The sequence below is a fragment of the Delphinus delphis genome, chromosome 16, assembly GCF_949987515.2.
Source record: "Delphinus delphis chromosome 16, mDelDel1.2, whole genome shotgun sequence".
Lineage (NCBI taxonomy): Eukaryota > Metazoa > Chordata > Mammalia > Artiodactyla > Delphinidae > Delphinus > Delphinus delphis.
The window spans coordinates 63,825,337-63,852,398 of record NC_082698.1 but is presented as its reverse complement, the minus strand read 5'-3'; the positions used below and the strand labels follow the sequence as shown (position 1 = coordinate 63,852,398).

General features: G+C 36.6%; 1 protein-coding gene across 5 annotated transcripts in view; it reads right to left on the bottom strand.

Moving 5' to 3' along the window:
- The window catches only part of HERC4 (HECT and RLD domain containing E3 ubiquitin protein ligase 4), a 270,043-nt gene that overhangs the window by 33,749 nt on the left and 209,232 nt on the right, over positions 1 to 27,062 (bottom strand). For all 5 annotated transcript variants that reach the window (XM_069541545.1, XM_060034903.1, XM_060034902.1 and 2 more), the window contains 7 exons: positions 20,871 to 20,947; positions 20,124 to 20,248; positions 18,558 to 18,617; positions 18,314 to 18,425; positions 17,588 to 17,777; positions 16,055 to 16,227; positions 5,641 to 5,760 (listed from right to left, as the gene is read on the bottom strand). In XM_069541545.1, the coding sequence (XP_069397646.1) occupies positions 5,641 to 5,760; positions 16,055 to 16,227; positions 17,588 to 17,777; positions 18,314 to 18,425; positions 18,558 to 18,617; positions 20,124 to 20,248; positions 20,871 to 20,947 (857 nt within the window). The remainder of the gene's footprint in view (positions 1 to 5,640; positions 5,761 to 16,054; positions 16,228 to 17,587; positions 17,778 to 18,313; positions 18,426 to 18,557; positions 18,618 to 20,123; positions 20,249 to 20,870; positions 20,948 to 27,062) is intronic.

Genomic DNA, 27,062 nt, shown 5'->3' with positions numbered 1-27,062 from the left:
CTTACATAGGCATACAGTTCTTGAAATATGCACTTTAAAAAATGCTTAACTTGATTTTTAATTATAAGAGGCACAGACTCAGCATAGACCTTTCTACACTTTATTCTAAATTAATCAATTTTTAACTAGATATATATTGATACATATGTACAGTAACGAAAAGTATAAGCAAGGGAAGAAAAAAGAGCAAAGAGTTTAGTTGTAACCACTAAAGTTGTTTTGTTTCTTTTGTTTGTGTTTGGCCGCACCGTGCAGCTTGTGGGATCCTAGTTACCCAACCAGGGATCAAACCTGGGCCTTGGCAGTGAAGGCATGGAGCCCTAACTATTGGACTGCTAGGGAATTCCCCACTAAAGTATTTTTATAAACAATTTTAGAGCAAAGTTAAAAGAGGTAAGCAAATAAACTGAGACTAATACCTAGAAAGTGGAGAAAAACATCAAATAGCAGAAGATAAAAAGAGAGAGAACTCATGTGCTCTTTTATTTTGCCAAGAAATTATTGTAGAGGGAGAAAAACAGATAAAAAGCAAAAGGAATCCAACTGAAAAAATGCCATACCCTAATATCAGAGTCTGGAAAAACAATCAAAACAGAGAAGCTTATACAGTAACCAGCAGGAGTAGGAGGATCAAGCAAAAACTTCATGGAAACATGAAAAGGGAAACAGGTGAAACAAGATGGGAAAATGGAAGAGGATGAGGTGAAAAGTTAGTCTCAGCTGTACAAGAGGACATTACAAGGAATGCAAAGAATTTCACAGAATTAGTTTTTAATGTTTAGAGACCAGGAAAGTATATACCTGATGGGTTCTCTTTTTTATTTTGTTTTTTTCCTTCTAGTTCTACTGAGATATAAATGACATACAGCACTGTGTTAGTTTAAGGTGTATATTCCTGACGGATTCTTAAAATCCTTGACTGGGAAAGAAAGGAAATGGAGAAAGAAATCTCAACAGACTATGGCATAAAGAGAAATATAATAAAGGTAATATATAATAAAGGTAATATAATAAAGGTAAAGTAATTTTCTTGCAGTGTTTAGAACAAGGTAAAGTTTTACATATATACGTGTATATATTTATATATAAAATATATGTGTATATATATAAATACAATTTATAGACATATTTCTTATAATTCATAGTAATTATCTTCTATCAAGGAATATTTTAAACTTTCACATGAAGGAATGGAATTATTTCAAGATAACTCCTGTTCAATAATGGTATACATATGTACATTGTATACATAGATATAAGTACATATATATGTGTACATATGTCTATGTGCACATAAATACACATATACACATTTATATAATCACAAAACAGCATATGAGTATCTTTAGGATAGACACTTTAAAACTTTACTAACTTTACTTACAGGGCCAACATAATGTTCAACCTAGTATTAAGACTAGTAATGCAAGCATGAATTTTATTAAACAGCCTCAGGAAAAGTCTTTAGTGTTATGTGTAAATGTGAAAGTGATCTGAGCTCTCTCAAAGAAAGAAGGACCTTCAGATGTCATAATATAAATTAATAAACTACTTAAGAGTTAGTCAAAGACCTTCAAAGTAAATTGTCAGCTTTCTATTTCCGGAAGACTAGAAGAACCCAAATCACGGGTTCTAGATTCTCATTTCTAAGATGTGACATTAAGTCCACTATGCACATTAAAGAACAAGTTTCCACTGCCACAACCACCTATTCAATACCAGTCTGTCTACAAATGGAGAGAAAGGAAAAACATGTGGTTGAAATAGTAGAGCAATTTTCAAGTATATCAACTTAGAAAGTCTAGAAATAAGAATGTGGTCCTCTACTGTCTCCCTCTTACCAGAAAACAGTAGCACTGAAAGAATTCCTAAGGAAATTCAATTTGATATCATCACAGATACATACCAAGAGGAGTTTGGATACAAGTCTGCCAAGCTTAAAAGCAAACATTCAAACCATAGCTTTTCCATGTAGCACAAGATTACAGCTAGTTTAAAAATCCTATTAGACTGGCATTTCTCTTAACTTGTTCAGAATACAAGTAGTTTATGACCTACATACCAGAAAAAATTCGGATGTCAAAGAACATCAGATCTAATTCACAGTGATCCAAGAGGATATAACTCTCCAGGAGAGAGTGAAATGCTTAGTGAAATAAGTCAGACAGAAAGACAAACACTATATGATATCACTTACATGTGGAATCTAAAAAATAATACAAATGAATCGATATACAAAACAGAAGAGACTCACAGACACAGAAAACAAACTTACAGTTATCAAAGGGGAGGAGGGAGGAGGGACAAATTAGGAGTAGGGGATTACAGCTACGAACTACTATACATTAAAATAGATAAGCAACAAGGATTTACTGTATAGCACAAAGAATTATATTCAATAAAAAAACTAAAAAGAAAATGTTGAGGTGGGATATAAAGGTAGGTGCTCTTATGTCACACTCCTTCCTTATCATATTTACGTTGTGAGCTGAGATTCCTGATCAAGAGAACATAATCATCTTCCATATCAAATATTAACTTGATTATTAAATTTGTAGAGTTATAATTAATTTACCAATTTGTTATGCCTTAAGAATTCTTTTAAAAGCTATGTACCAGGAGTTTAGAACTAGTTTAGTGTTTGTATATATCTAAATAAGATAATCGTAAATAAGGTAAGTGAGCTCCGGACGCGCAGGCTCACGGGCCCAGCCGCTCCGCGGCATGTGGGATCCTCCCGGACCGGGGCATGAACCCGTGTCCCCTGCGTCAGCAGGCGGACTCTCAACCACTGCGCCACCAGGGAAGCCCAACACTAAGCTTCTTAAAGGAATTATTTTATTTTAAAAGGAGTCTATATAATCACTCCAGTCTCAAAAACACTGCTCAAAGACCTAGGGCATCTAGGTGGTGTATCAGGGTTTACATGCAAGTTTTTCGATAAAAAAAGTTCATTTTCTGAATCATCAGTTTTCCTCAATGGTAAATAATTTTAATCCCTTTTATATTGCAGTAAATATTTATTTTTGAATTTTATTTATTTTTTTATACAGCAGGTTATTAGTTATCCATTTTATACATATTAGAGTATATATGTCAATCTCCTAATTCATCATACCACCACCCCCCTGCAGTAAATATTTATGAAGCCCCAAATTTGCATTCTCTTGAAGATAAAATATGAGACTTCACACAAATCCTGCAGAGGGAAAATTAATAACCTCAAGAAATATGTTTTTTCTCCTGTCTTAGGGGTTCACTGGAGGAAGAGTTTGAAAAGCTTTATCTAGGTGAGAGCTTTAGTTTAAATAGGGAAGGAAAAAGGAAATATTTATTCAAAGCTTTCCAGAGGTCAAGTATTTTCTTTCTTAAAAAACTGTTGTCCCTTGACACCAGCTAACCACCCTACTTTTTTACTCCCTTCTCTTCAGCACAGAACTTCTTGAGAGTACTGCCTATGGCTTTTGTTCCCTATCCTCACCCCTAAATTTCTCTTAAGCATACTTACTCTAGACGCATTATCAAGGTTACCAATGACCTTCACGTAACCAAATGCATTGATCAATTCTATGGTTTTATCCTATTTCTCAGCAGCGTTCAATATGGTTTCTCCTTCACTTTTCAATTTTGGTTCCCACAACTCTCTCCTAGTTTTCCTCCTACCTCTCTTAACCTCCTTTGTTGATTTCTCTCCTTTCCTCATCTCATATCCATCAGCAATTCTTGGCCGTCTTACCTCCAAGAGGTACCCAAGTCCATTTCTATCTTCCATCTATACAACTACCAATCCTAGTCAAACCCATCATTTTCTCTCCCCTTATCTACTCCATTCCCCTCACTCCATCTTCCACAAAGCTGACAGAGTGGTTATTTCAGAATATAACTTACACTGTACAGTATTCACTCCCTGCTTACCACCCTCCAATGGCTTACCATAACACTTCAGATAAAATCCATGTCCCCGATCCTAATTTACTAAACCTTGCATGATCTGGCACCTGCCCATTTCTCTGATCCTTTCCCAGAACTCTCCCCATTCCCATATTTTAGCCATACTGGCCTTTTTCTATTCTTCAAACATGACAAGCTTGCTCTCACCTAAGGTCTTTTAGTAGATGTAATTTTTCCTGAAATTTTCTTTGCTCTGATCTTACATGGCTGCTTTTTGTCATTTAGATTACAGATCATACTTCATTAGACAAGACTTTTCTGATTACCCAATCACAAGAAACCATCCTGTCTTTATTACCTTCTCTTATTTTAATTGTCTATATAGTGCATATTATAAGCTTTTTTTTTTTTTTGCTTTACTTGATTACTATCCATCTTGTCCACTAGATTATAAGTTTCATGAGAACAGGGCCTTATCCATCTGGTTAATCACTGTATTTCTTATACCTAAATAAGTGCCTGTTACAAAGGAGAGTCTTAATAAGTATTTGTTGAATATGCAAATGAGCAGACATAAATCTGTAGGATGTTTGTAAACTTGACTGAGTCTCCTAGTGATTCTGCAGGAAAAAATAAAATCAACAAATCTCTCCCAATCCAGATCCAAGTATCTAGGGAAGCAAACATGTACTAGAAGTGACCTGATTCCTATAGGTAAGAGCATCCTAAAAACAGCATGCACTAACTGCACTGCCATTCAAAAACTACTGTACTTTCTAAGTGCCTACTAGACATATTTGAGATACTGTAAGAAGTGCTGGTGAATAAACTGACAGAGTGCCTATCCACAAGGAGCTTGCAGTTGGTACCTAGCAAGCAATGAAAGGCTATTCACCTTCCTAGAACTGTTACAAGCATGTTGCTTAAATTACCTGCTTCAGGGGTGGAAAAGTTGGCCTTAAGTATATTATAATGGTTAGCAAATAAGAGTCTAAACCTGTTTTATATCTAGCTGCTTAGCAATTTCTATACTGAAATTTTGTGTGACTAATTAAAGTTTTATAAGACTATGATATTAGTTTTATTTTTATTTTATTTTTTTGGCCATGCGGCACGTGGGATCTTAGTTCCCTGACCAGGGATTGAACCCTCACCCCCTGCGGTGGAAGTGCAGAGTCTTAACCACTGGATGGCCAGGGAAGTCCCTATGCTATTATTTTAATTAAGTATCTAGTTATTAGAGACTTAGCCACATGGAAAGAAATATGTGGCACTTGTGGAGGTATGCCAAAAAACTGAAATCAAATTAAGCACATAAAAGGGGAAAAATAAAAACTAGAATCAATGGTACCACAGCTCACTTCTGGTAGTTCTGAGGCACCGATCTCACAATTTTAATACGTTCTTAGAGTTCAAGTATCAGAGACTCCAGTATCCTCAACATTAGAGAATTAAGAGACAACCTCATGCAAAATAAATGAGACTTAGAAAAATAAGTCATATTTGCATTTTTCTGTAGAAAAGTGTAATCTATCTCTTTGGTTTGGCTTTGGTATAAGAGCAGAATGCTTACTTATAAATACTGTATAATATATAACTGCTCCTTTGCAATATGCTTTTATTTAAAAAATGAGCTCTGAATAAAAGCTCTGATAAAGCTTTGTTGTTTCAAAAATACACAATTGTTCCTTTTGTATTAGAACAAATGATACATAAAAATGAAACCATAAAATGCAATAGGAAACATACCATTCCATAGGCCTGCTGTTGGACCCAGTTGATATAATCATTCCGTATGTCTATCAATTCTTGTACTTCATGTATATAAAATTTATCATATTGTATAATCTGTCCAGTTTTCTCATTTACCTACAAAAAACAAAAATGTAATTAACATTAAATTTAACCAGTACCTAAGAAAGAGACTGAAAAATGTTTAAATAGAATTGAGACTTCTTAGCTATTTTCTCTTCCTATAAAAGAATAATTTACTGAGTGCCTACCATATGCAAAATGCTAGTTAAGTGCTACGGGAAACACCAAGATTTATAAGATGTGATATCTGTATTTAGTATCTCAAAATCCATTAAAAAATATTTATGTAACCACCACACAATAGGAGATATGTACCATAAGTATATATATTATACAAAGACTAGAAACTATAAAGTCTTCTGGTTGGGAATGGGACTTAAATAATAGTAAGAATAGCTAATGCTTGTTAACCATCACTCAATAGTGGCATCTGATTATAATAAACTAAGAGGATGACATTTGGGTAGGATGTGAAAAATGAAGACAGTGCAAATTACCATACTAGAAAATTACTTACTAATTACAAAAGGAAAAACAAGTCTTAACAGTGGAGACCACCACCTTAACTGAGTGATCAAACTAACCACCACCCATACTGGGACAATCAAATATTATGTTCCTGCTGGGACTTCCCTGGCAGTCCAGTGGTTAAGACTCCGCGCTTCCACTGCAGGGGGCGCAGGTTCGATCCCTGGTCAGGGAACTAAGATCCCACGTGCCTCGAAGCACGGCCAAAAAAAAAAAAAAAAATTTTCCTGCTGATATAATGCAACAGGAAGTACAGACATTATCTGTGAACCAAGAAAATGTCTAACCTGAATCTAGTCAAGTCCTTGATTCAAATTCCAGTTTATAGGAAATACAGGAAAAGAGGAACAAGTTAAACATCATTATAAGGAAACAGACAATTATCCTAACTGTAGGAACTTTACAAGAAGACTGGCCAGGACTCTCCAAAAAGTCAAGGTAATGAGATCGAAAGGTGGGGGTTATTCTAAATTAAAAGAAACTACAAGAGTTCTAGTGCTGGATATGGCAGAGTACTTTTTATCAGACTAATCCTCCTGACAATAACAGTTATAATCTCTGAACAGTATATTAAAAAAAACAACAATTTAAAAACACTGGCGATCAACCCAAAGCAGGCAGAAACAAGAATGAACACAATCTCTGAAAAAAGGAAAGCACATGTTGAGAACCACATTTTTTTTTTAACATGGGAGTACTTCCAAAGCAGCATAAGGGGTAGGGGATGTAGCACATGCAGAAAGCAACAGTTTTATCAGACAGAGAAGTGTGAGATTGAAGCTGCCAACATGGCAGACAATGAGGCAGAAAAATCCCAGAAAGGAATCCTGAGGACAAAGTCCCCAAATCTGCATGTAAATCCCCCCCACCTCTTTGGCTAACTCTTAAACCATGAAAGCACAAGTGAGATTTGGGGTGGGGGGACAGGGACGGACAACACCCCAACAGAAAGCAGCAACTGGGAGGCTACTCTTAAGAGTACATTTCAAGACAAGCATCTCCAGAGGGGAAAAAAGGTACATTTCATAATGATAAAAGAATTAATTTATCAAGAAGTCATGACAACCCCAAATAACAGCGCTTCAAAATACAAGAAGGGAAAATTGACAGAACCACCATCATCGTTAGAAGTTTTAACACCCCTCTCTTGGTAACTGATTTACAAAAAAAAAAAAGAAGGGCAAAATCAGTAAGTAAGATTTGAACATCAGTTTCAACCAACTTGAACTCGTTGCCAGAAGAGAGGGAGGTGAGGGCAGGAGAGAAATAGGTGAAGGAGATAAAGAGGTACAAACTTTCAGTTATGAAATAAATGAGTCACAGGTATGAAAGTGTACAGTGTGGGAAATATAGTCAATAATTATGCAATATCTTTGTATGGTGACAGATGACAACTAGACTTACCATGGCAATCATTTTGAAACGTATAGAAATATCAAATTATGTTTTGCACCAGGAACTAATATAGTGTTATAGGTCAACTGTACTTCAAAAACAAACTCAGAAAAGGAGATCAGATTTGTGGTTACTGGAGGTGGGGGTGGGGGGAGGGGGAAGTGGATGAAGGGGGTCAAAAGGTACCAACTTCCAGTTATAAGATAAATAAATACTAGGGATGTAACGTAAAACAACATAAATATAGTTAACACTTCTGTATGTTATATGTATGAAAGCTGTTAAGAGAGTAAATCCTAAGAGTTCTCATCACAAGGAAACAAATTTTTGTCTATGTCTTTAATGTTGTATCTATATGAGATAATGGATGTTGAGTAAACTTACTGTGGTAATCATTTCATAATGTATGTAAGTCAAATCATTATTGCTGTACACCTTAAACTTACACAGAGCTATATGTCAGTTATATCCCAATAAAATGGAAAGAAAAAATAGAACATTCCACCCAGTAATTGTACATGGGATGTTCACTAACATATATCATAACCTGGACCATATAACAAGCCTTAATAAATATCGTTAAAAAAATCCAACATATACAAAGTATGTTCTTTGACCACAACAGAAATAAACTAAAAGTCAATAACAAAAATATATTTGGAAAATCCTAGAAAACTGGCAATTAAAACACTTCTAAATTACCCCAAACTCTCCTTGTATCCATCAGAGAGCTAAAGTCACAAGATAACAAAGTAGCCTGAAGTCCAAGGATGGACAGATACTTCCAAAGAAATGGGTCACCATGGCAGAGCAAGAGGAAGTTTAGCACTGTCATACAAGCAGCGAAGAAGAAATCAGCTAAAATTCTAAGAAATTGCTTAAGGCTGAGTATGGGATAACTTGAGAGGATAAAACCCCCGGGAGCCTCAGACAGTTTGCACTCACTCATAGACTCTTGACACAGACCTCTACTGGGTGCCCAGGAGGATGAGTGGAAACAGGGCAGGAGATCAAGAGACTCTCTCAGTGGTGCAAGGCATTGGCTGCCTCTGTGAGAAAGAAACAAGGCCTGCCACCCCGTCCAGATCCTTCTCTCACATAGAGAAAGCAAAAACTTTAAGCCACTGAGGAAGGGGAAGCAAATTCTATGCCATGTTGCTGGAAGAGGGGAAAAATCCTCAATCCTTGGGAAGAAGGGGGACAAGAACTGTCCTGAGCCCAGAATCTTGTATCAGTAGCGCTAGAGGCTCTCTGCTGCTGGGGGTGGGAGCAGAAACTCTGAGAAAATCCCATCCCCGAGACCCTGGTACACACCCAGCTATCTACCTAAGACCAACACTATACCACAATAACAAAGAACTTTTTCTGTCCCTTCTCCTCTACCAATTTTGAAAGCACTAAGTAATAAGCAACACCAGCTCACCACTGAGGAGGGGCAAAAGTGGGGAGAGAAATCCCTCTTTGGAGCAGGCATGCAGAGTGAAGCACAAACACTGAGAAGAAATCTTTGACATTTCACCTTCACCTTAGGCATCAGACAATATTAGAGGAATCTGAGGTCTCCGGTGCAATGAAGTTAACTACATCAAACTAAAAACTCAATTCCAGTTCAACTGCAGATTAGATTGGCTTAAATCCCTACACTAACAACCACATAAGAGGTATACACATACAGGATGTAAATCTAATTACTTCAGCGTTTACTATTTTACAGATAACCAAAAATTGTGACACATATCAAAAAGCAAATAAGTAAATAAAACAAAGACCACATAAAAAAGTCTAGAGACAAAGTAATCAACAGAGCCAGACTCAGAGATGACTTAATGAAAATAAAAACACAATACATCAAAATTTGTGGAATTCTGGTAAAGTAGAGCATAGAAGGAAATTTATAGCATTAAATGATGTTAGAATAAATGGTCTAAAATCAATGATCTAATAAGCCTCGGCTCAGGAATTCCCTGGTGGTCTAGTGGTTAGGACTCAGCACTTTCACTGCCATGGCCTGGGGTTCAATCCCACACGCTGTATGGCACAGCACCCCCCCCCCAAAAAAAAGCCTCAGCTTTAAGAACCTGGAAAATGATGATCAAATTAAGGACAAATCAAGTAGAGAAAAGGAAAGATATGAAACAGAAAACATAAATTACACTCTATTTATTTTTTAAATTTAATATTAAATTTTTAAATTTCCCAAAAGAAAATTCCAAGCCAAGATAGCTTCACTGGTGAATTCTATCAAACATTTAAGGAAGAAATAATACCAATCTTTTTTTTTCCCAAGAGGTGACATATCTAAGTGGTTTTGTTTGTTTTAAATTATATATTTATTTATTTTTGGCTGCAATGGGTTCTTGTTGCTGCGCGCGGGCTTTTCTCTAGTTTCAGTGAGTGGGGGCTACTCTTCGTTGCAGTGCATGGGCTTCTTATTGCAGTGGCTTCTCCCGCTGAAGAGCACGGGCTCTAGGCGCACAGGCTTCAGTTAGTTGTGGCACATGGGCTCAGTAGTTGTGGCTCGCAGGCTCTAGAGCGCAGGTTCAGTGGTTGTGGCGCACGGGCCCAGCTGCTCCACAGGCATGTGGGATCTTCCCGGACCAGGGCTTGAACCCGTGTCGCCTACACTGGCAGAAGGATTCTTAACCACTGTGCCACCAAGGAAGTCCCAATAATACCAATCTTAAACAAACTCAGAAAACAGAGAAAGATAGATCATTTCTTAATTCACTTTATGAATTAGGATAACCCTGATACTAAAAAGCTGATGAGAAACAAAACTGACTAGATCAACATCACTCAACAAAATATGAGCAAATTAAATCCAGCAATATGCATAAAATAATACAAAATGTCCAAGTGGAGTTTATCCCAGGAATGCAAGACTGGTTTAACATTCAAATATAAATGAATTTCACTAAATTTCAGAAAAAAAGCAAAATAAATAAATAATTGTTCATCTCAATAGATGCAGAAAAAAGTATCTAACAAAATTCAACATCCCTTCATAATAAACACACCCAGCAAACCTGGAATAGAAGGGAACTTCTTCAAACAGATAAAGCCCACCTTAAAAGAAAACAAAACAAAAACACAACTCTACAGCTAACATCATATTTATGGGTAAAATATTAAACGCTTTCTTTCTAAGATGAAGAATTAGACAAGAATGTCCACTGCAACCATTTATATTCAACACTGTACTGGGAAGTCTTAGCCAATAAAATAAGGCAAGAAAATAACATGAATGTGCACATAAAAAATCCAAATTAATCTATAAGAGAAATATTAAATTGATTTATCAAGGTCACAGAGTACAAGGTGAAAACTCAACTAAATTTTGCCACACTAACAATAGAAACTCAACTAAATTTCTCCATACTAGCATCAGAAAATAAAAAATTTTAATTATCATTTACAATAGCATCAAAAACATAAGATAGAGTTGAGCAGCTGTAACAGAAACCACGCAGCTCACAAAGTATAAAATATTACTATCTAGCCCTTCATAGAAAAAGTCTTCAGACCCTTGCCCTACAGCCAAACTCTTTCTACCAAAAAAGAAAACATACCCAATAATTACACACAAAAACTCATTTGCTTTTCCCTCTCTAATATTTATGTTTATAAAAATATACATTAACTTTTATATTACATTGGACACTTAAAAAATTTAGTGACGCCTGGGACTTCCCTGGTGGTGCAGTGGTTAAGAATATGCCTGCCGGGCTTCCCTGGTGGCGCAGTGGTTGAGAGTCCGCCTGCCGATGCAGGGGACACGGGTTTGTGCCCCGGTCTGGGAAGATCCCACATGCCGCGGAGCGGCTAGGCCCGTGAGCCATGGCCGCTGAGCCTGCGAATCTGGAGCCTGTGCTCCGCAATGGGAGAGGCCACAACAGTGAGAGGCCTGCGTACCGAAGAAAAAAAAAAAAGAATATGCCTGCCAATGCAGCGGACAGGGGTTCAAGCCCTGGTCGGGAAAGATCCCACATGCCGTGGAGCAACTAAGCCCGTGAGCCACAACTACTGAGCCTGAGCGCCACAACTACTGAGCCCACATGCCACAACTACTGAAGCCCACGTGCCTAGAGCCCATGCTCCGCAACAAGAGAAGCCACCGCAATGAAAAGTCCACACACTACAATGAAGAGTAGCTCCCACTCACCACAACTAGAGAAAACCTGCGTGCAGCAACAAAGACCCAAAGCAGCCATAAATAAATTAATTAAACAAACAAACAAACAAATAAATTTGTTTTAAAAAGTTTTAGTGACTCTTGTTGAAAATGATTCATGTGCCACTGACCTCTGATACATACTTTTCTTTATCTGGAATATTTTTTATTTTTAAAGGTAAATTTTCTTTCACCAATAGCAACCAGTGTTTGCAGTTTTTACATCCTGCAGATATGACACATGTTTTTGAAAAGAAATGCTATGTTAGAATAAAAACTAACAATTTAGAAATCAGGTTTGGTTCAGGAACAAGCAAATTTCAGTCAAGCTTAAGACTTGGTGGGAAATGATGGCTGACAGTTAATTCAGACACAGTGATTTAATAACTAAAGATAAAATCAGTTAATATTGCTTTAAAAATAGGGAAATTAGGCACTGAACAGAAGACTGATCCAAAAGACGTGGATATAGATTTACATATAAAATCAACAGTTTAAAAAATATATATAAAAATACATTTGTATGGTAGGTAAGATTGACAAGACATTATTTTTTTCAGGAAGTCTTCTTTAATTCTTCCGAGTTATGTGCCCTCCTATGTGTTTTCATAGCACCCTTCATTTTCCTTAATCTAGCACTTACCATGCTGCATCATAAATGCTTATAATCTTTTTTTTAAGCATTTTTAAAATATTTATTTATTTGGCTGCACCAGGTCTTAGTTGCGGCACTCGGGATTTTCGTTGCGGCACACGGGATCTTTAGTTGCAGCATGTGGGATCTAGTTCCCTTACCAGGGATTGAATTCAGGCCCCTGCACTGGGAGCATGGAGTCTTAGCCACTGGACCACCAGGGAAGTCCCTACATTTATCATCTTAACAAGGGCAGAAATCACATCTTTTCCTTGTCACTGCATCACTACTGTTTAGTACCATGATAAGCACATAATAGGCACTCAGTAAATATCTGTAAAATGAATAAAAAAGAAATCATATGGTAGAAGTTCAAAACAACCTATACAATCAGTGTTACTGCCCAAAATGTACAAAATAAAATCTATGTATGTTTGATCATAACATTTCGCATTTTAATTACAATTTAGTATTCTGATTTATAAACGTGAGTTCAGAGGAGGAATATGGTAGTATACATATGTCTTATATGTTTGGGTTTATTTAAGGGTTCCTTGCAAAAAAAAGGGGGGGTTGAAAATCACTGACTTAGAAGATTAACATGATACGTAGCACTTAGGCTAGTCAAAGTAAGTCTTTTCTTTTGTCATTATTAATATTTCTATAAGGTACTGTGTGAAAACTCAGAAACTACTAAATAACACAATTACTTGCCAGCAAACTCATTTACGTGGTAATACATCCATTCCTGACAGCAGGTACCAAAATTATCTTTCTTGTGATGCCATTTGGAGCACTGTGAATAATTTCGAATTCAAAGCTTCCCAAAGGACATGTCATAAGGGAGAAACAAGTCATTCATATATCCTGAAATGATCAGGAAATAGAGTCCAGTTCTATAGTTCCTAATCCTGCTCCAGGATTAGGTCAAGAAGGAAATTGTGTGAGAAACTTTTCCTAATTCTTAACCATGGAGCAGAGAGAAGAAATATATACAGTTGTCAGACATAAGGTGTCTTCAAAAACACAAATCTCTGATTAGCAATTTAGGTTCCACTAAAGATGAAAATGAATCATCTCTGATAGTGAATATCCACAGTTATCTATGACAGATTAGGATCAAGTAAAGTTTTCTCCAATGTAAGAGGTAAGAGAAAGATAAATGATTGTCCTAAGGACTCCCAGTAAGAGATGCTTATGAAACTGATACCATTATTACCCTGCTTTTGAGTATTTAACAACTTCAAACAGGAACTCAGTTTCCTCATGACCAAATGAATCAAGATAAAAGTAGCAATTTCCCATCCAAATGGTGGTGGTGATAACAAAATCTCTGAATGTATAATAATTATACATATTATGTAATCTAAACAATACATCAATCCTGGGAAACCATCAGGCCATTATTTCAATCCTTATTTTATAGATGATTCTCCATTTGCATATGTGATAAAGACAAAGACTTGTTCAAAATCACACTGATAAGAAGCAGCACAGATCGAGTTAGAATTTTTTTTTTTTTTTTTTTTGCAGTACGCGGGCCTCTCACTGCTGTGGCCTCTCCCACTGCGGAGCACAGGCTCCTGACACACAGGCTCAGCGGCCATGGCCCACGGACCCAGCTGCTCCGCGGCACGTGGGATCCTCCCGGACCGGGGCACGAACTCGTGTCCCCTGCATCGGCAGGCGGACTCTCAACCACTGTGCTACCAGGGAAGCCCCATGGTCTTTTTTCAACAATACAATGCTATCTGTAATCTGGAAGTATAAGCCTCTAGATCTAGGGACATAAAATAAAAGCAAAGAACCATCTAAACATATTATATTACTATATCTGCTGATACAGAAGTACATTAGAAACAGCAGGGACTTTGGAAGTCGATTTGGATTTGTATTTCAACTCTGCTACTTACTGGTTTATGACCATTGATATTCAGATTAAGGGTCAAAATATAACTGTAAAGAGTTTAAAAAGTTAAATGAGGGATATACGTAAAGTGCTCACACGAATTAGTGTACGATGGAGGTTTCTAACCTTGGCCACTGTTACATTATTTTCCTTTCCCTTTCAGCTAGCAATAATTTAGGATCCTTGTTCTAGCATGGCTCCATCAAAAAGGTCTCTGGAGATGGAACCCCATAAGGTTCTCCTCAACAGAGACTGAGGCTTCTGAGCCAGGCACATAAATTACTTGCTCAAGTTCTGTCTGTAATTATGAAAGACAAAAGGTTCAATTTCCTCCTCCACTTCTCCTTCCCTCACTTTCATTTGTAGAAAAAGACACAGCTAAGGGAAAAAAGAATTTTTTTAAGAGGTAATGCAGATAAGAAAGGGGGGGGATGAATAATTATTTGGGAAGAGGGTCCTGCTGACAAAGGATGGTTCACTGAAGTAGTAGGAAAAGAGAATCCAGAGGAAAGAAAGAATCTAATCAACCTCTTGAATCCTAGACAAAAGGCATAAAGAAAAGTAGAGACCCATTCCATAACAACAGAAGATCTTAACAGCAGTTTACTGCAGAATCCAGTTAACCCTAAAGTGCTGCAAGAAAGCCTTGGACTGGGAAAGGCAAACATAAGAATGACTTATTTCCCCCTATGAAAAAAATGGCTATCATATCTTCAGTTATAATAAGAGAAATGACTTGTTTTTCTAGAGAGCTTAGACATACTAAATACAAAAGAAAAAAGTTCAAGAAGTAGTTGAGAAAGTACCCAGGAACTTCATTAAAAGAATAAAAAGGAAAAAATTAATGGTCCATAAGAGTTCTTTCTTACAGAGAACAGAAGGACTTATCTCCTTTACCCTTTATCATTTACCTTAGTACCAGGCAAGAAGGGTGTGAAAACACTAAAGAAGCTGTTAAGGGGAGGAAACTAAAGATTAATGGTTCATATGGGTTTTTCAGTCATTCTAGAGGCTAGAAATATATCCTTCTCCCTTAGGTCATGTCTCCCAAAATAGCATCTTAAAAATACCAAATGGCACAACAGAGATATACCTACCAGCTGTCAGGGATGTCTCAAATCCATCTTTAATTAAACAGCTGAGACTCTACTTCTTCATATAACTTTGAACTGCTACAAGTGTAAAGGGGACTATTTCTTCCACTGGGAAGAAGGGCAGGAAAGAACAATAGGCAAATTAATGAATTATATATGGTTCCAATTTCAAGTTAGTCATCTGTTTCAAAGGTTGTACTTTGATTGAAGCTATTAGTACCCAACAGCAAAAGGAACATGAGTTTAAATGTTCAAAATCACAACTAGGATGTAATCTCGTTCATATTATAACCATCAATAAATAACAAAAAGCGTATTATTTAAACTAACAAATCATGTTCTTCAAATAAAACATAAGGAGAATCTAATTCATTAGTATGCTATTGTTCTGCCCAACTACAGACAAGTTATCCATAAACGCCTAACAAAGTCAAATAAGACCAAAGCTCTAAAGTATAGATATATTCTTTCTTTTAAAGGAAAATTTAGATAACTTCTCCAAATTCCTATATCTTTTATGTCAATCTAATTCTGTAATATATTCATGTTAAAATAAACATCATCAGTTTGTTAGTGGCAATGGGGAGAGAGGAAAATAAACGGACTATTGGACATACCCTATGTAATATTTCTAAAACCTTTAATGCGGTATGAAGAAAACTGTTGAAAATTCTTCTTTCAGAAGGGGGAATGCCGATCTTGTAGAGTTTCAAAAGATGTACCACAACCTCCTTAAAAAGTTCTACAATCTTGAGGAATAGTGGAGGTTCAAGTACTGACCACCAGTTTTCTGTTATTAAAGGGTGAACACACAAAATAAAATTTAAAAAGTCACAATTTTCAAAATCATACTGACTGTTTTTCGAAAGCAGTGGCTCTTAACCCTTTGAAAACCTCAGGAAGATACACATAATATGGTATTTTACGTAACATTTCTAGGGTTTATAGATACCACCCCACCCTCAAGTTAAAGAATACGGTTCTAAAAGCTCTCAAAAGCAAAAATAAAGTTAGAAAGGTCTATTGAATTTACATTCTTGGTTTCCTAAGCTACATTAAAAACTTAATACCTAGTACTAAAACCACTTGTTAAAAAAAGTGCTTTGGAAATTAGGATTTTAATTTTTAAACAAAACACTTTTAAAACTGTATTGCTCCAATATTTAAAGATCTCTCCAACTTTTATCTTTCAACTTACGTAACATAAAGTTGAAATATTGTGAAGCACCATCCTAAAAATGCAAGGTACTCCTGAAAATCAAATACAGAAACTGAACAATGTAAAGTATACCATGTCTGTCCTTCCCCACGTTCACTATTTGTAGTTATTAACTACAAATATGACAATCTTATGCAGCAGACAGAAGGGAATACAAAAACTTCTGACAACATGGAAGCAATATGCTTTTGAGTCCCTGCTTCACTCTTCTAACCACTGGCTAATTCCCTCAGATTCCAGGATTCTACCCCTTGCTTGTTGCTTCCTCTGCTCACCCTCAGCCTAAAACTTCTTGTACTAATTTTATTACTCTTATGTATCTCAGATTCACATACCTAACAAATACTATTAAGAAGGAAAGCACTGCTACTAAATGTAGCAGGCAAACTATAATGGTCAGCAGATAGAGATGAAATTATACAATTAGAAAAATTAAAGTGAGGAAAGTTTAGGCCAAAAACCCAGAGGAATAAGATCAAATAAACAGTGGAATCTCACCTACATGCACAGACATCAGAAAATTAGCAAGTGAGGGAAATACAAGGCAAAGGGTTAATAAAGTTCAAGGAGGATTTAATACCCATGTTTGTTCAGTTTTAATTGCTCCTCCTCCTTTACTTCTTTAACAGTAAGATGACTCTGGAGGGGATGAGGAAGGCGAATACCAAAAACAGTTTTTATCTTTCCCGATACTGTCTCTGCTGTTGTGCTTGATTAAAATTTTAATATTTAACATGCTTTGCCTCCAACTCTAACAACTAGCATCAGATGACTAGCAAAAAGCAACAAACTGAAAAACAGGTTTATCTCACCTTAAGACAATGTCAAAATAAGCACGGTAGCAAAATTTCAAACAGCAAAGAAGTTATGAGCATTTTCATTTAAAGAGAAAAGGTTGTAAAAAAAAAAAAAAGAGTATTAAAATTCTTACCAAGTACTTTCAGTGGTGCCTTTTCTAGGTTCACAAGAGCTGTACCAAAGGGAATTGCTATTGTGGTGAAATTGTTGGAATCACTCATCAGGGGACATTCTGGTAGAGTAAGATAAAATCTCAATGCTTCAACATCAGGTAAGGAGCTAGTCAGTTTAGGAATAAGATTCTTTTCCAAGCTAGCTGCCACCTATATTTTGACAAAAAGTAAAACCTACTTCATTTAAAATGAATGCATATTCAAAAAAAGAAAGAAAAAGAAAACCTTATACTACAGCAAACGTGAAACGGTGAAGGGAAAAAAAAAAAAAAAAGAAACCATCTTACAATGAATTAATGAATGCACTTTGGAGCACAATGAAAATTAATGCCTAAGCAGTGCTAAGAGAATTTTAAAAATCTTGTATACAAGATTTTTATTTATATCTCAATTTAAACTCTACATCTATAGTTACACAGACTTAACCAACATGGTAATATTAAGTAATTAAGAGTCTGCTCTGAACATCTGGAAAGATTTACAGATATTTGACAGCTAAATTACAAACAGTTTAAAATAATACCCTATTTTAATTCTTACATTAGTATATTAAATAAAATTATACAGACATCTCAATAAAGTGTATGAAACTGTAAAGTTAATTAGGTCACAAACATATAAAAAAACATGGAATAAAAAACTCAACAGGCTACATAATACAAATATAAAATGCTTTAAAAACAAACCTGCTGAGATATCTGAGGATGATCAGATTGTATAAGTTTGTGGAATAAAAGCCTAGCAGCATTCATATCAACCCCTGAAAATCTGGTGCCCGTTCTATAGTGATCATCATTGCTATTTAAAAAAGAGAGAGAGAGAGAGAGAAAATAATAAAATGCAACTTTAAAATTTTTTCACTTCTTTTTAATGACATTATTTAATATAATAAATTTGAAAAATTTGGTATACCAAAGAATTGTCACTCACCTAACAGCTAAAAAACTTCCATTTAGACAACCAGACGAAGAAAACGTTCCATCTATTTCACTAAAAAGAAATTTAAAAATCACAAAATCACAAAATGAGAAATCTAACTGTTCACCTTTGGTGGTTTTTTTTTTTTAGATCTTAATTGGAGTATAATTGCTTCACAATACTGTCTTAGTTTCTGTTGCACAACAAAGCGAATTAGCCATATGCATACACATGTCCCCATAATCCCTCCCTCTTAAGCCTCCCTCCCATCCTCCCTATTCCACCCCTCTAGGTCATTGCAAAGCACCAAGCCAATCTCCCTGTGCTATGCTGCTGCTGCTTCCCACCAGCCAACTATTTTACATTCGGTAGCGTATATATGTCAGTGCTACTCTCACTTCACCCCAGCTTCCCCCTCCCACCCCATGTCCTCAAGTCCATTCTGTATGTCTATCTCTTTATTCCTGCCCTGCAACTAGGTTCATCCGTACCCTTTATTTTATTTTTTAGATTCCGCGTATATACATTAGCATACGGTATTTGTTTTTCTCTTTCTGACTTACTTCACTCTGTATGACAGACTCTAGGTCCATCCACCTCACTACAAATAACTCAATTTTGTTCCTTTTTATGGCTGAGTAATATTCCATTGTATATAGTGCCACATCTTCTTTATCCATTCATCCCCTTTATTTTTTAATAAAAAATAAAATCACCTTTTATTTATTTTTTATGTGGATAAAATCCACATCACCTTTATTATTTAATAAAAAATAAAATGTAGTATTTAATGCTACAGAGCATTCCTCCAACCAACATTCAAAATAAATCAGAATTCTATAAATTACTAAAGATTAAGTAAATCTTGATAAAGGTATTACTGTTTATCTCTTTATTACTCTCTCAAACATTACTACTGTCCTCTGATTCATCAAATAAATCTGATGTTCCTAAAAATTTTTTTTTTTGTTATCTAAAAATTTTTTTTATATAAACATGCACATTTAACTTTCTTAATTCCACATGATGGTAAATCTAATCTGGAATGTTATTTTTCTGAAGACTACACTTCAGGCTTTTAAGAAAAATTTTAGTTTGGGAAAATAATTTCGAATTAAAAAAACAGCTGATCAGCTATAGCCCCTCATCCCAAATACCTACACTACCTTCAACAACAACAACAAAAACTTTAAGTACTAAACAAGTCCATCTTCAAGAAAAATATTCAAGAAAGAAGAAATACTCAACTCTTCCATGGAATAAAGAAGTTAAAAGACAGTGACCACTATGAAGCTAGAAGGAACATTTTTGCAAACCCAATCCTAAGGTGGCTATATTTAATATTTTAAGTTATCATTTAATATATCATTATGTATATGAAAGAATTGTAACTTATAAACATCTACATGAGATCTCCTAAAATATCCACTATTACAGAAATTCTAGACAATTAAACTTTTGTATATAAACCATTCTGTAAATGATATTTAATGAAATATTTATTTAAATAAAAACCCCTAAGTACAGGTTCCTCTACCATGAAGTTAAGACTTTGTGTAGATAAAATATTTTTCTTACTTGGCTATCTCTACAGGAAATCTTCCAGAGGGGTAGCTCAGCCATTTTTGAATTAGAGCTTCATTCACAGTCCATATCTGCTTCGAAGGATCAGGATATCTAAAGTCATCTGGTGGCCCACAGTTCTAAATTTTAAAATAAGCAGATGAGTCAGAGGGAAGAGATATTATATATAAACCAAGACACACCTCCACTATGTATCTGGAAGTTAATCTCTACTGAACACCTGGAACAAAAACTTATCAAATGGGGACTTCCCTGGTGGCGCAGTGGTTAGGAATCCGCCTGCCAATGCAGGGCACACAGTCTCGAGCCCTGGTCCGGGAAGATCCCACATGCTGCGGAGCAACTAAGTCCGTGTGCCACAACTACTGAGACTGTGCTCTAGAGCCCACAAGCCACAAATATTGAAGCCCGCGCACCTAGAGCCCATGCTCTGCAACAAAGAGAAGCCAACGCAATGAGAAGCCTGTGCACCACAATGAAGAGTAGCCCCACTCGCTGCAACTAGAGAAAGCCCATGTGCAGCAACAAAGCCCCAAAGCAGCCAAAAATAAATAAAGAAATAAATTAAAAAAAAACTTATCAAAAAAAAACCAACTTATCAAATGGATCTGAAAAATTTTGTAGACTTGAGGAAAAAAAATTAAGGCAATTACTTTGTAACATATAAAGAACATTAATATGGGTTTAAAAACAACTTCTAAATTACCTGAGCTTAGTAATTATTTATATGATTACTATTACCTGGGGATTAGAGTAATGTGAAAAGCTTTGATCTCCACCTGAGAAAATTCTTTTTACACAGAAATATTCTTCAGAATCTGTAATAAAAATAAAATATAAAACATTCAAGATTTATATGCATTTTTCAGAGCATCAAATATGCTACTGGACTTTCTCTTAATCATCTAACTTAATGAGACCTCCCAATCATGGGCTCAATGATACAAAATGACTGGGAATGGTCTGACTGCTATGGAGATGAGACTGACCAAGTGACAAATGTTAATGATCCCACAAGCACAACAAGCATTTGATAAGTTTTACAAGTCTTTCTTTTGACCTGCTCACCAAAAAATGGCAGTTTCTAGTCTAGATCTTTATTATCTCAATATATTTTAAACTAAGATGGTGTAAAATTTGAATGAAAGGTATAGAAGATAGCTCAGAAGAAAATAAAAATTAAGAATATTCATTTTGGGGAATTCCCTGGTGGTCCAGTGGTTAGGACTTGGTGTTTTCACTGCTTGTGGCCTGGGTTCAATCCCTGGTTGGGCAACTAAGATCCCATAAGCCTCGCAGGGTACAGCCAAAAAAAAAGGAATATTTACTTTTAAAAAGAATGACAACAAACAAGTATATGTTAAATCTTCCTGAGTAATGCAAAATTCATAATGTAAAATTATTTTCTCTTTCAATATAGCTGTACAAAAGAAAGATGACACACATAGCTCTTTGTTAACAACTATTTATCAGTAACACCCAAATCAGGTCCAAAAACAAAAAAGTTAATACGCAAATTTAGTAGAAGTAAAGAAGGAACAATAAAGCGCCTTTTTTTCAAGTTTTGTGTTTTATTGTGATGTTTATTTTTCTTTAAAAGTTTGTTTCTTTTTTTTTTAACATCTTTATTGCCGTATAATTGCTTTACAATGTTGTGTTAGTTTCTGCTGTATAACAAAGTGAATCAGCTACATGTATACATATATCCCCATATCCTCTCCCACTTGCATCTCCCTCCCACCCTTCCCTATCCCACCCCTCTAGGTGGTCACAAAGCATGGAGCTAATCGCCCTGTGAGATGCAGCTGCTTCCCACTAGGTATCTATTTTACATTTGGTAGTATATATATGTCAATGCCACTCTCTCACTTCGTCCCAGCTTACCCTTCCCCCTCCCAGTGTCCTCAAGTCCATTCTCTACGTCTGTGTCTTTATTCCTGTCCTGCCCCTAGGTTCTTCAGAACCTTTTTTTTTTGGATTCCATATATATGTGTTAGCATACGGTATTTGTTTTTCTCTTTCTGACTTACTTCACTCTGTATGACAGACTCTAGGTCCATCCACCTCACTACAAATAACTCAATTTCGTTTCAGTAAAGTGCCTTTTTAAAAAGACATTCAAAGCCTCTTCCTTTTTCTCCTCTCCTGTACCTCAAAATGGAAAGAGTATCTATTATCAAAAATACCGCTAGCCTAGTATTTAGAAGTATCACATACCAAAACACCATAGCTACACAATGTAACTTAAGGCCAGTTATTTCCAAATATAATCCATTTCTGTGTTCCTACTGCTGACCCCCCATTCTTTAGTTGACTAATTCTTTTTTTTTTAATATAAATTTATTTATTTTTGGCTGCGTTGGGCCTTCGTTGCTGTGCGTGGGCTTTCTCTAGTTGCGGGGAGCAGGGGCTACTCTTCACTGCGGTGCGCAGGCTTCTCATTGCAGTGGAACACAGGCTCTAGGTGCACGGGCTTCAGTAGTTGTGGCACACAGGCTCAGTAGTTGTGGCTTGTGGACTCTACAGAGCGTGGGCTCAGCAGTTGTGGCGCACTGGTTTAGATACTCCGCAGCATGTGGGATCTTCCCGGACCAGGGCTTGAACCCGTGTCCCCTGCATTGGCAGGTGGATTCTTAACCACTGTGCCACTAGGGAAGCCTAGTTGACTAGTTCTTCACCTTGTATTATTTGTGACCACCACTGCTACAGAATTATAAATTCTTAAGGAAGGGACCACATCTTAATTTTCTTGATCATTCCCTACTACCAAGCACAATGTTTTATTTGTAAAAGAACTCAGTAAATATTTAATATGAATATATAATATAAAAAATTATCTAGCTTAGATAATAATAAGAGCTTCAGAGATCAGAACATTAATATGACCAAATTTTCCACAACAGGACTGCTCTACGGCCAAAAATTTTTAAGAACAGATTAAAAGGGTAAATCTAAAATATTAAATAAACCAATCATTCAACTTAAAATCTTTTCTCTACATCATCCTCACAAGTCTACATGAAGTCATGCACTTCCTCAAAAGATTGAGCAGAATGTTATTCGTTTGTTCCTAAAAGGTGATTCTGCCTTCTTTAAATAATCATCAAGTAAATGATGACTAATCTATAGTACATGAATGGGTTTCTGGGGGCTGTGAGTAGGGCACCAAAAATTATTTTCCTTAATTTCCTTTTAATTACTACTGTAAAGAAGTCTGTGAAACCTAGTCATTTGTCCTACACAGCTTCCTGCAGATTGGATTTTGCTGATTATATCCTCAAGGATTCTCCTAACACTTCTCTCAGTCTTCTGTATTTCCTGTAAATTGGTAGTTGGATCTAGAGAGGCGTTAATTAGATTAGTCAATTTTTTTTTAAGAAGATGTTGGGGGTAGGAGTTTATTAATTAATTTATTTATTTTTGCTGTGTTGGGTCTTCATTTCTGTGCGAGGGCTTTTCTCTAGTTGTGGCAAGCGGGGGCCACTCTTCATCGGGGTGCACGGGCCTCTCACTATCGCGGCCTCTCTTGTTGAGGAGCACAGGCTCCAGACGCACAGGCTCAGTAGTTGTGGCTCACGGGCCTAGTTGCTCTGCGGCATGTGGGATCCTCCCAGACCAGGGCTCGAACTTGTGTCCCCTGCATTAGCAGGCAGATTCTCAACCACTGCGCCACCAGGGAAGCCCCAGTCAGTCAATTATTTTGACTAAACTATTACATGGTGGTGGAAGGGGCTGTTCTTCCATCAGTAAGCACATAACGTATAGCTGGGTTCCTTTTTGTGACGTTAGTAACCATTGATTTCCAATGCTTAGACCATTAATTCATTGTGGGTTGAAAAATGATAAACTAATATTACTTCCTCATCTTGTGGTTGGACCATTAGCTTCCCCCTATCTACCACATAGTTCATTAACCTGTAATAGGAAAGACTAATGCTGTTCTTTTCCATTTATTTACTATCATCTGGCTTTTTGAATCTGCATTTATTTGATTATAATATTTACATGTTTCTTAGTAACATGGATTTCCTCAATGGGAATTTCCGTTAACTTCCTTTATCTATTACATGTCTAAATGTTTGTCTTATTCATTTATTAGGTGTCTTACTGTTTTTCACACCAATATGTACGAGCACTTTGGATATTCAGGCTACTAACCTCAGGTTATATTCGTTACAAACATTTTTTCTAAATAATTATTTAATTTTGACTCACAAGTTTCTTTTTCTATTAAATCAAATGTATTTATCTCATTCTTTTTTTTTTTAAAGAGGAAGTGGGTTTCTTTATAAAAAATATTTATTTATTTGGCTGCATTGGGTCTTAGTTGCAGCACACAGGATCTTCGCTGCAGCGTGTGGGATCTAGTTCCCTGACCAGGGATTGAACCCGGGCCCCCTGCGCTGGAAGCGTGGAGTCTTAGCCACTGGACCACCAGGGAAGTTGGCCCTCTTTCTTAATGGTGACTTTCACTGCCATAATGGTGAGAAAGCTTTTTCCCATCCTCAAATTATAGAATTATTTTCTTGTCTTAAGAACTCTTTTACATTTAACTTTAATCCATCTATAATTTATTTTAGTTTATACTGTTAGGTTAGGGTCTAAACTGACATTTTCCTCCCAATTTTCATGTGTTGTATAATTCTTTCCCCTTCTCCACATATTAGTGATGCCCTATTTTAAAGTTATGAAGAGACACTACACCTCTTCTACCTATAACACGCTACACTAAAAAACTTTGGCACTCTCCTCCATCCCGAAAGTGTTCTCAAAGTCCTTCTCATAACTTCCACTTCGTACAGTCCTTCCTATAACTCCAAGAGCCACTGCCAATCAACTGGAGTTTGAACAAAACCTATATATTGGGTTGGCCAAAAAGTTCCTTCGGTTTCTAAGTAAAAATAAAAGACACATTTTTCATTTTCACCAAGAACTTTATTTAACAACATATTCACCATTTTGTTCCACTACCTTCTGCCATTTTTCAGGCAACTTCGTAATTCCGTCTTCCCAAAACCTTTTATCTTTTTGATCAAAGAACTGTTCCAGGTGCCATTTACAGTCTTCCAGGGAACTGAAATATTTTCCATTAAAAGAATTTTGTAAAGACCGAAATAAATGGAAATCCGAAGGGGCAATGTCTGGTGAATATGGCGGATGAATCAGAACTTCCCAGCCAAGCTGTAACAGTTTTTGCCTGGTCATCAAAGAAACATGTGCATTATCCTGAAGGAAGATTATGCGTTTTCTGTTGACTAATTCCGGACACTTTTCGTCAAGTGCTGCTTTCAGTTGGTCTAACTGGGAGCAGTACTTGCTGGAATTAATCGTTTGGTTTTCCAGAAGGAGCTCATAATAGAGGACTTCCTTCCAATCCCACCATATACACAACATCCCTTCTTTGAAGACCGGCCGTTGGTGTGGTTGGTGGTGGTTTTATTTCGCTTGCCCCACGATCTCTTCTGTTCCACATTATTGTACACTGTCCATTTTTCATCACCCATCACAATTTGTTTTAAAAATGGAATGTTTTCATCATGCTTAAGGACAGAATTGCATGCAGAAATACGGTCAAGAAGGTTTTTTTCCACTTAACTTACGTGGAACCCAAACACCAAAGCAATTAACATAACCAAGTTGGTGCAAATGATTTTTGATGCTTGATTTGGATATTTTGAGTATGTTGGCTATCTCCTGCATGGTATAACATTGACTGTTCTCAATTAACGTCTCAATTTTACCGCTATCAACTTCAACTGGTCTACCGGACCGTGGAGCATCGTCCAGCAAGAAATCTCCAGCACAAAACTTCACAAACCACTTTTGACACGTTCGATCAGTCCCAGCACCTTCTCCATATACTGCACAAATCTTTTCTTTGCATTTCAGTTGCATTTTTACCCTTCTTGAAATAATAAAGCATAATATGCCAAAAAAGTTACTTTTTTTCTTCCATCTTCCGTATTAAAATGGCTACACAAAAATTCACCAATTTTGATGTCTTTTTTTAACACACACTGATATGATAGCTGTCATAATACAATCTAACAAAATTGTTTCAAATGAAGTAAAAGACAACTAAGCGCTACTAGAGCCAGCTTACGGGAAACCGAACGAACTTTTTGGCCAATCCAACAATAATGGCAATACATGGATTCCCCTCCCACCCCCGGATTTCCACTAAGCTATAATAATCTAAATGTCTAGGGACCTCCCTGGTGGTGCAGTGGTCAAGAATCCCCCTGCCAATGCAGGGGACACGGGCTCCTGGTCTGGGAAGATCCCACATGCCACAGAGCAACTAAGCCCGTGCGCCACAACTACTGAGCCTGCACTCTACAGTCCGTGAGCCACAACTACTGAGCCCACATGCCACAACTACTGAAGCCCACGCACCTAAAGCCCATGCTCCGCAACAGGAGAAGCCACCGCAACGAGAAGCCCGCGCACCACAACAAAGAGTAGCCCCCACTCACCGCAACTAGAGAAAGCCCGCAGGCAGTAATGAAGACCCAGTGTAGCCAAATAATAAACTAAAAAACACACAAAAAAGTCTATATGTATACGAATAATCTGATTTAACTGTTACAGTTTTATAGTATATGTTGTCATATCTAGGAGGGCTAGTTCACCTCCTTATTCTCTACAAAATACACTGTCAGGAAAAACAGAAAATTTTGAAATAGGCTCCCCTGCCCATGCACTCTCCCCCCCCACACCCCCGCCATTTACTGAGTCTTGATTAGGGCACTCTTCAGAAACTTATCTACCTAAATGATGTGTTTGAGCTATTTACAATTCTGTAAAGTGTACTTCTATTTAGGAGCAATACTGACAGAGATACAACTATGTATGTGCCTTTGACTTACAAGGAAAAGAAGTAGTTTTTTGATGATCCCTGAATCCCTTTACACTCTTAGGACTTATTCAGGA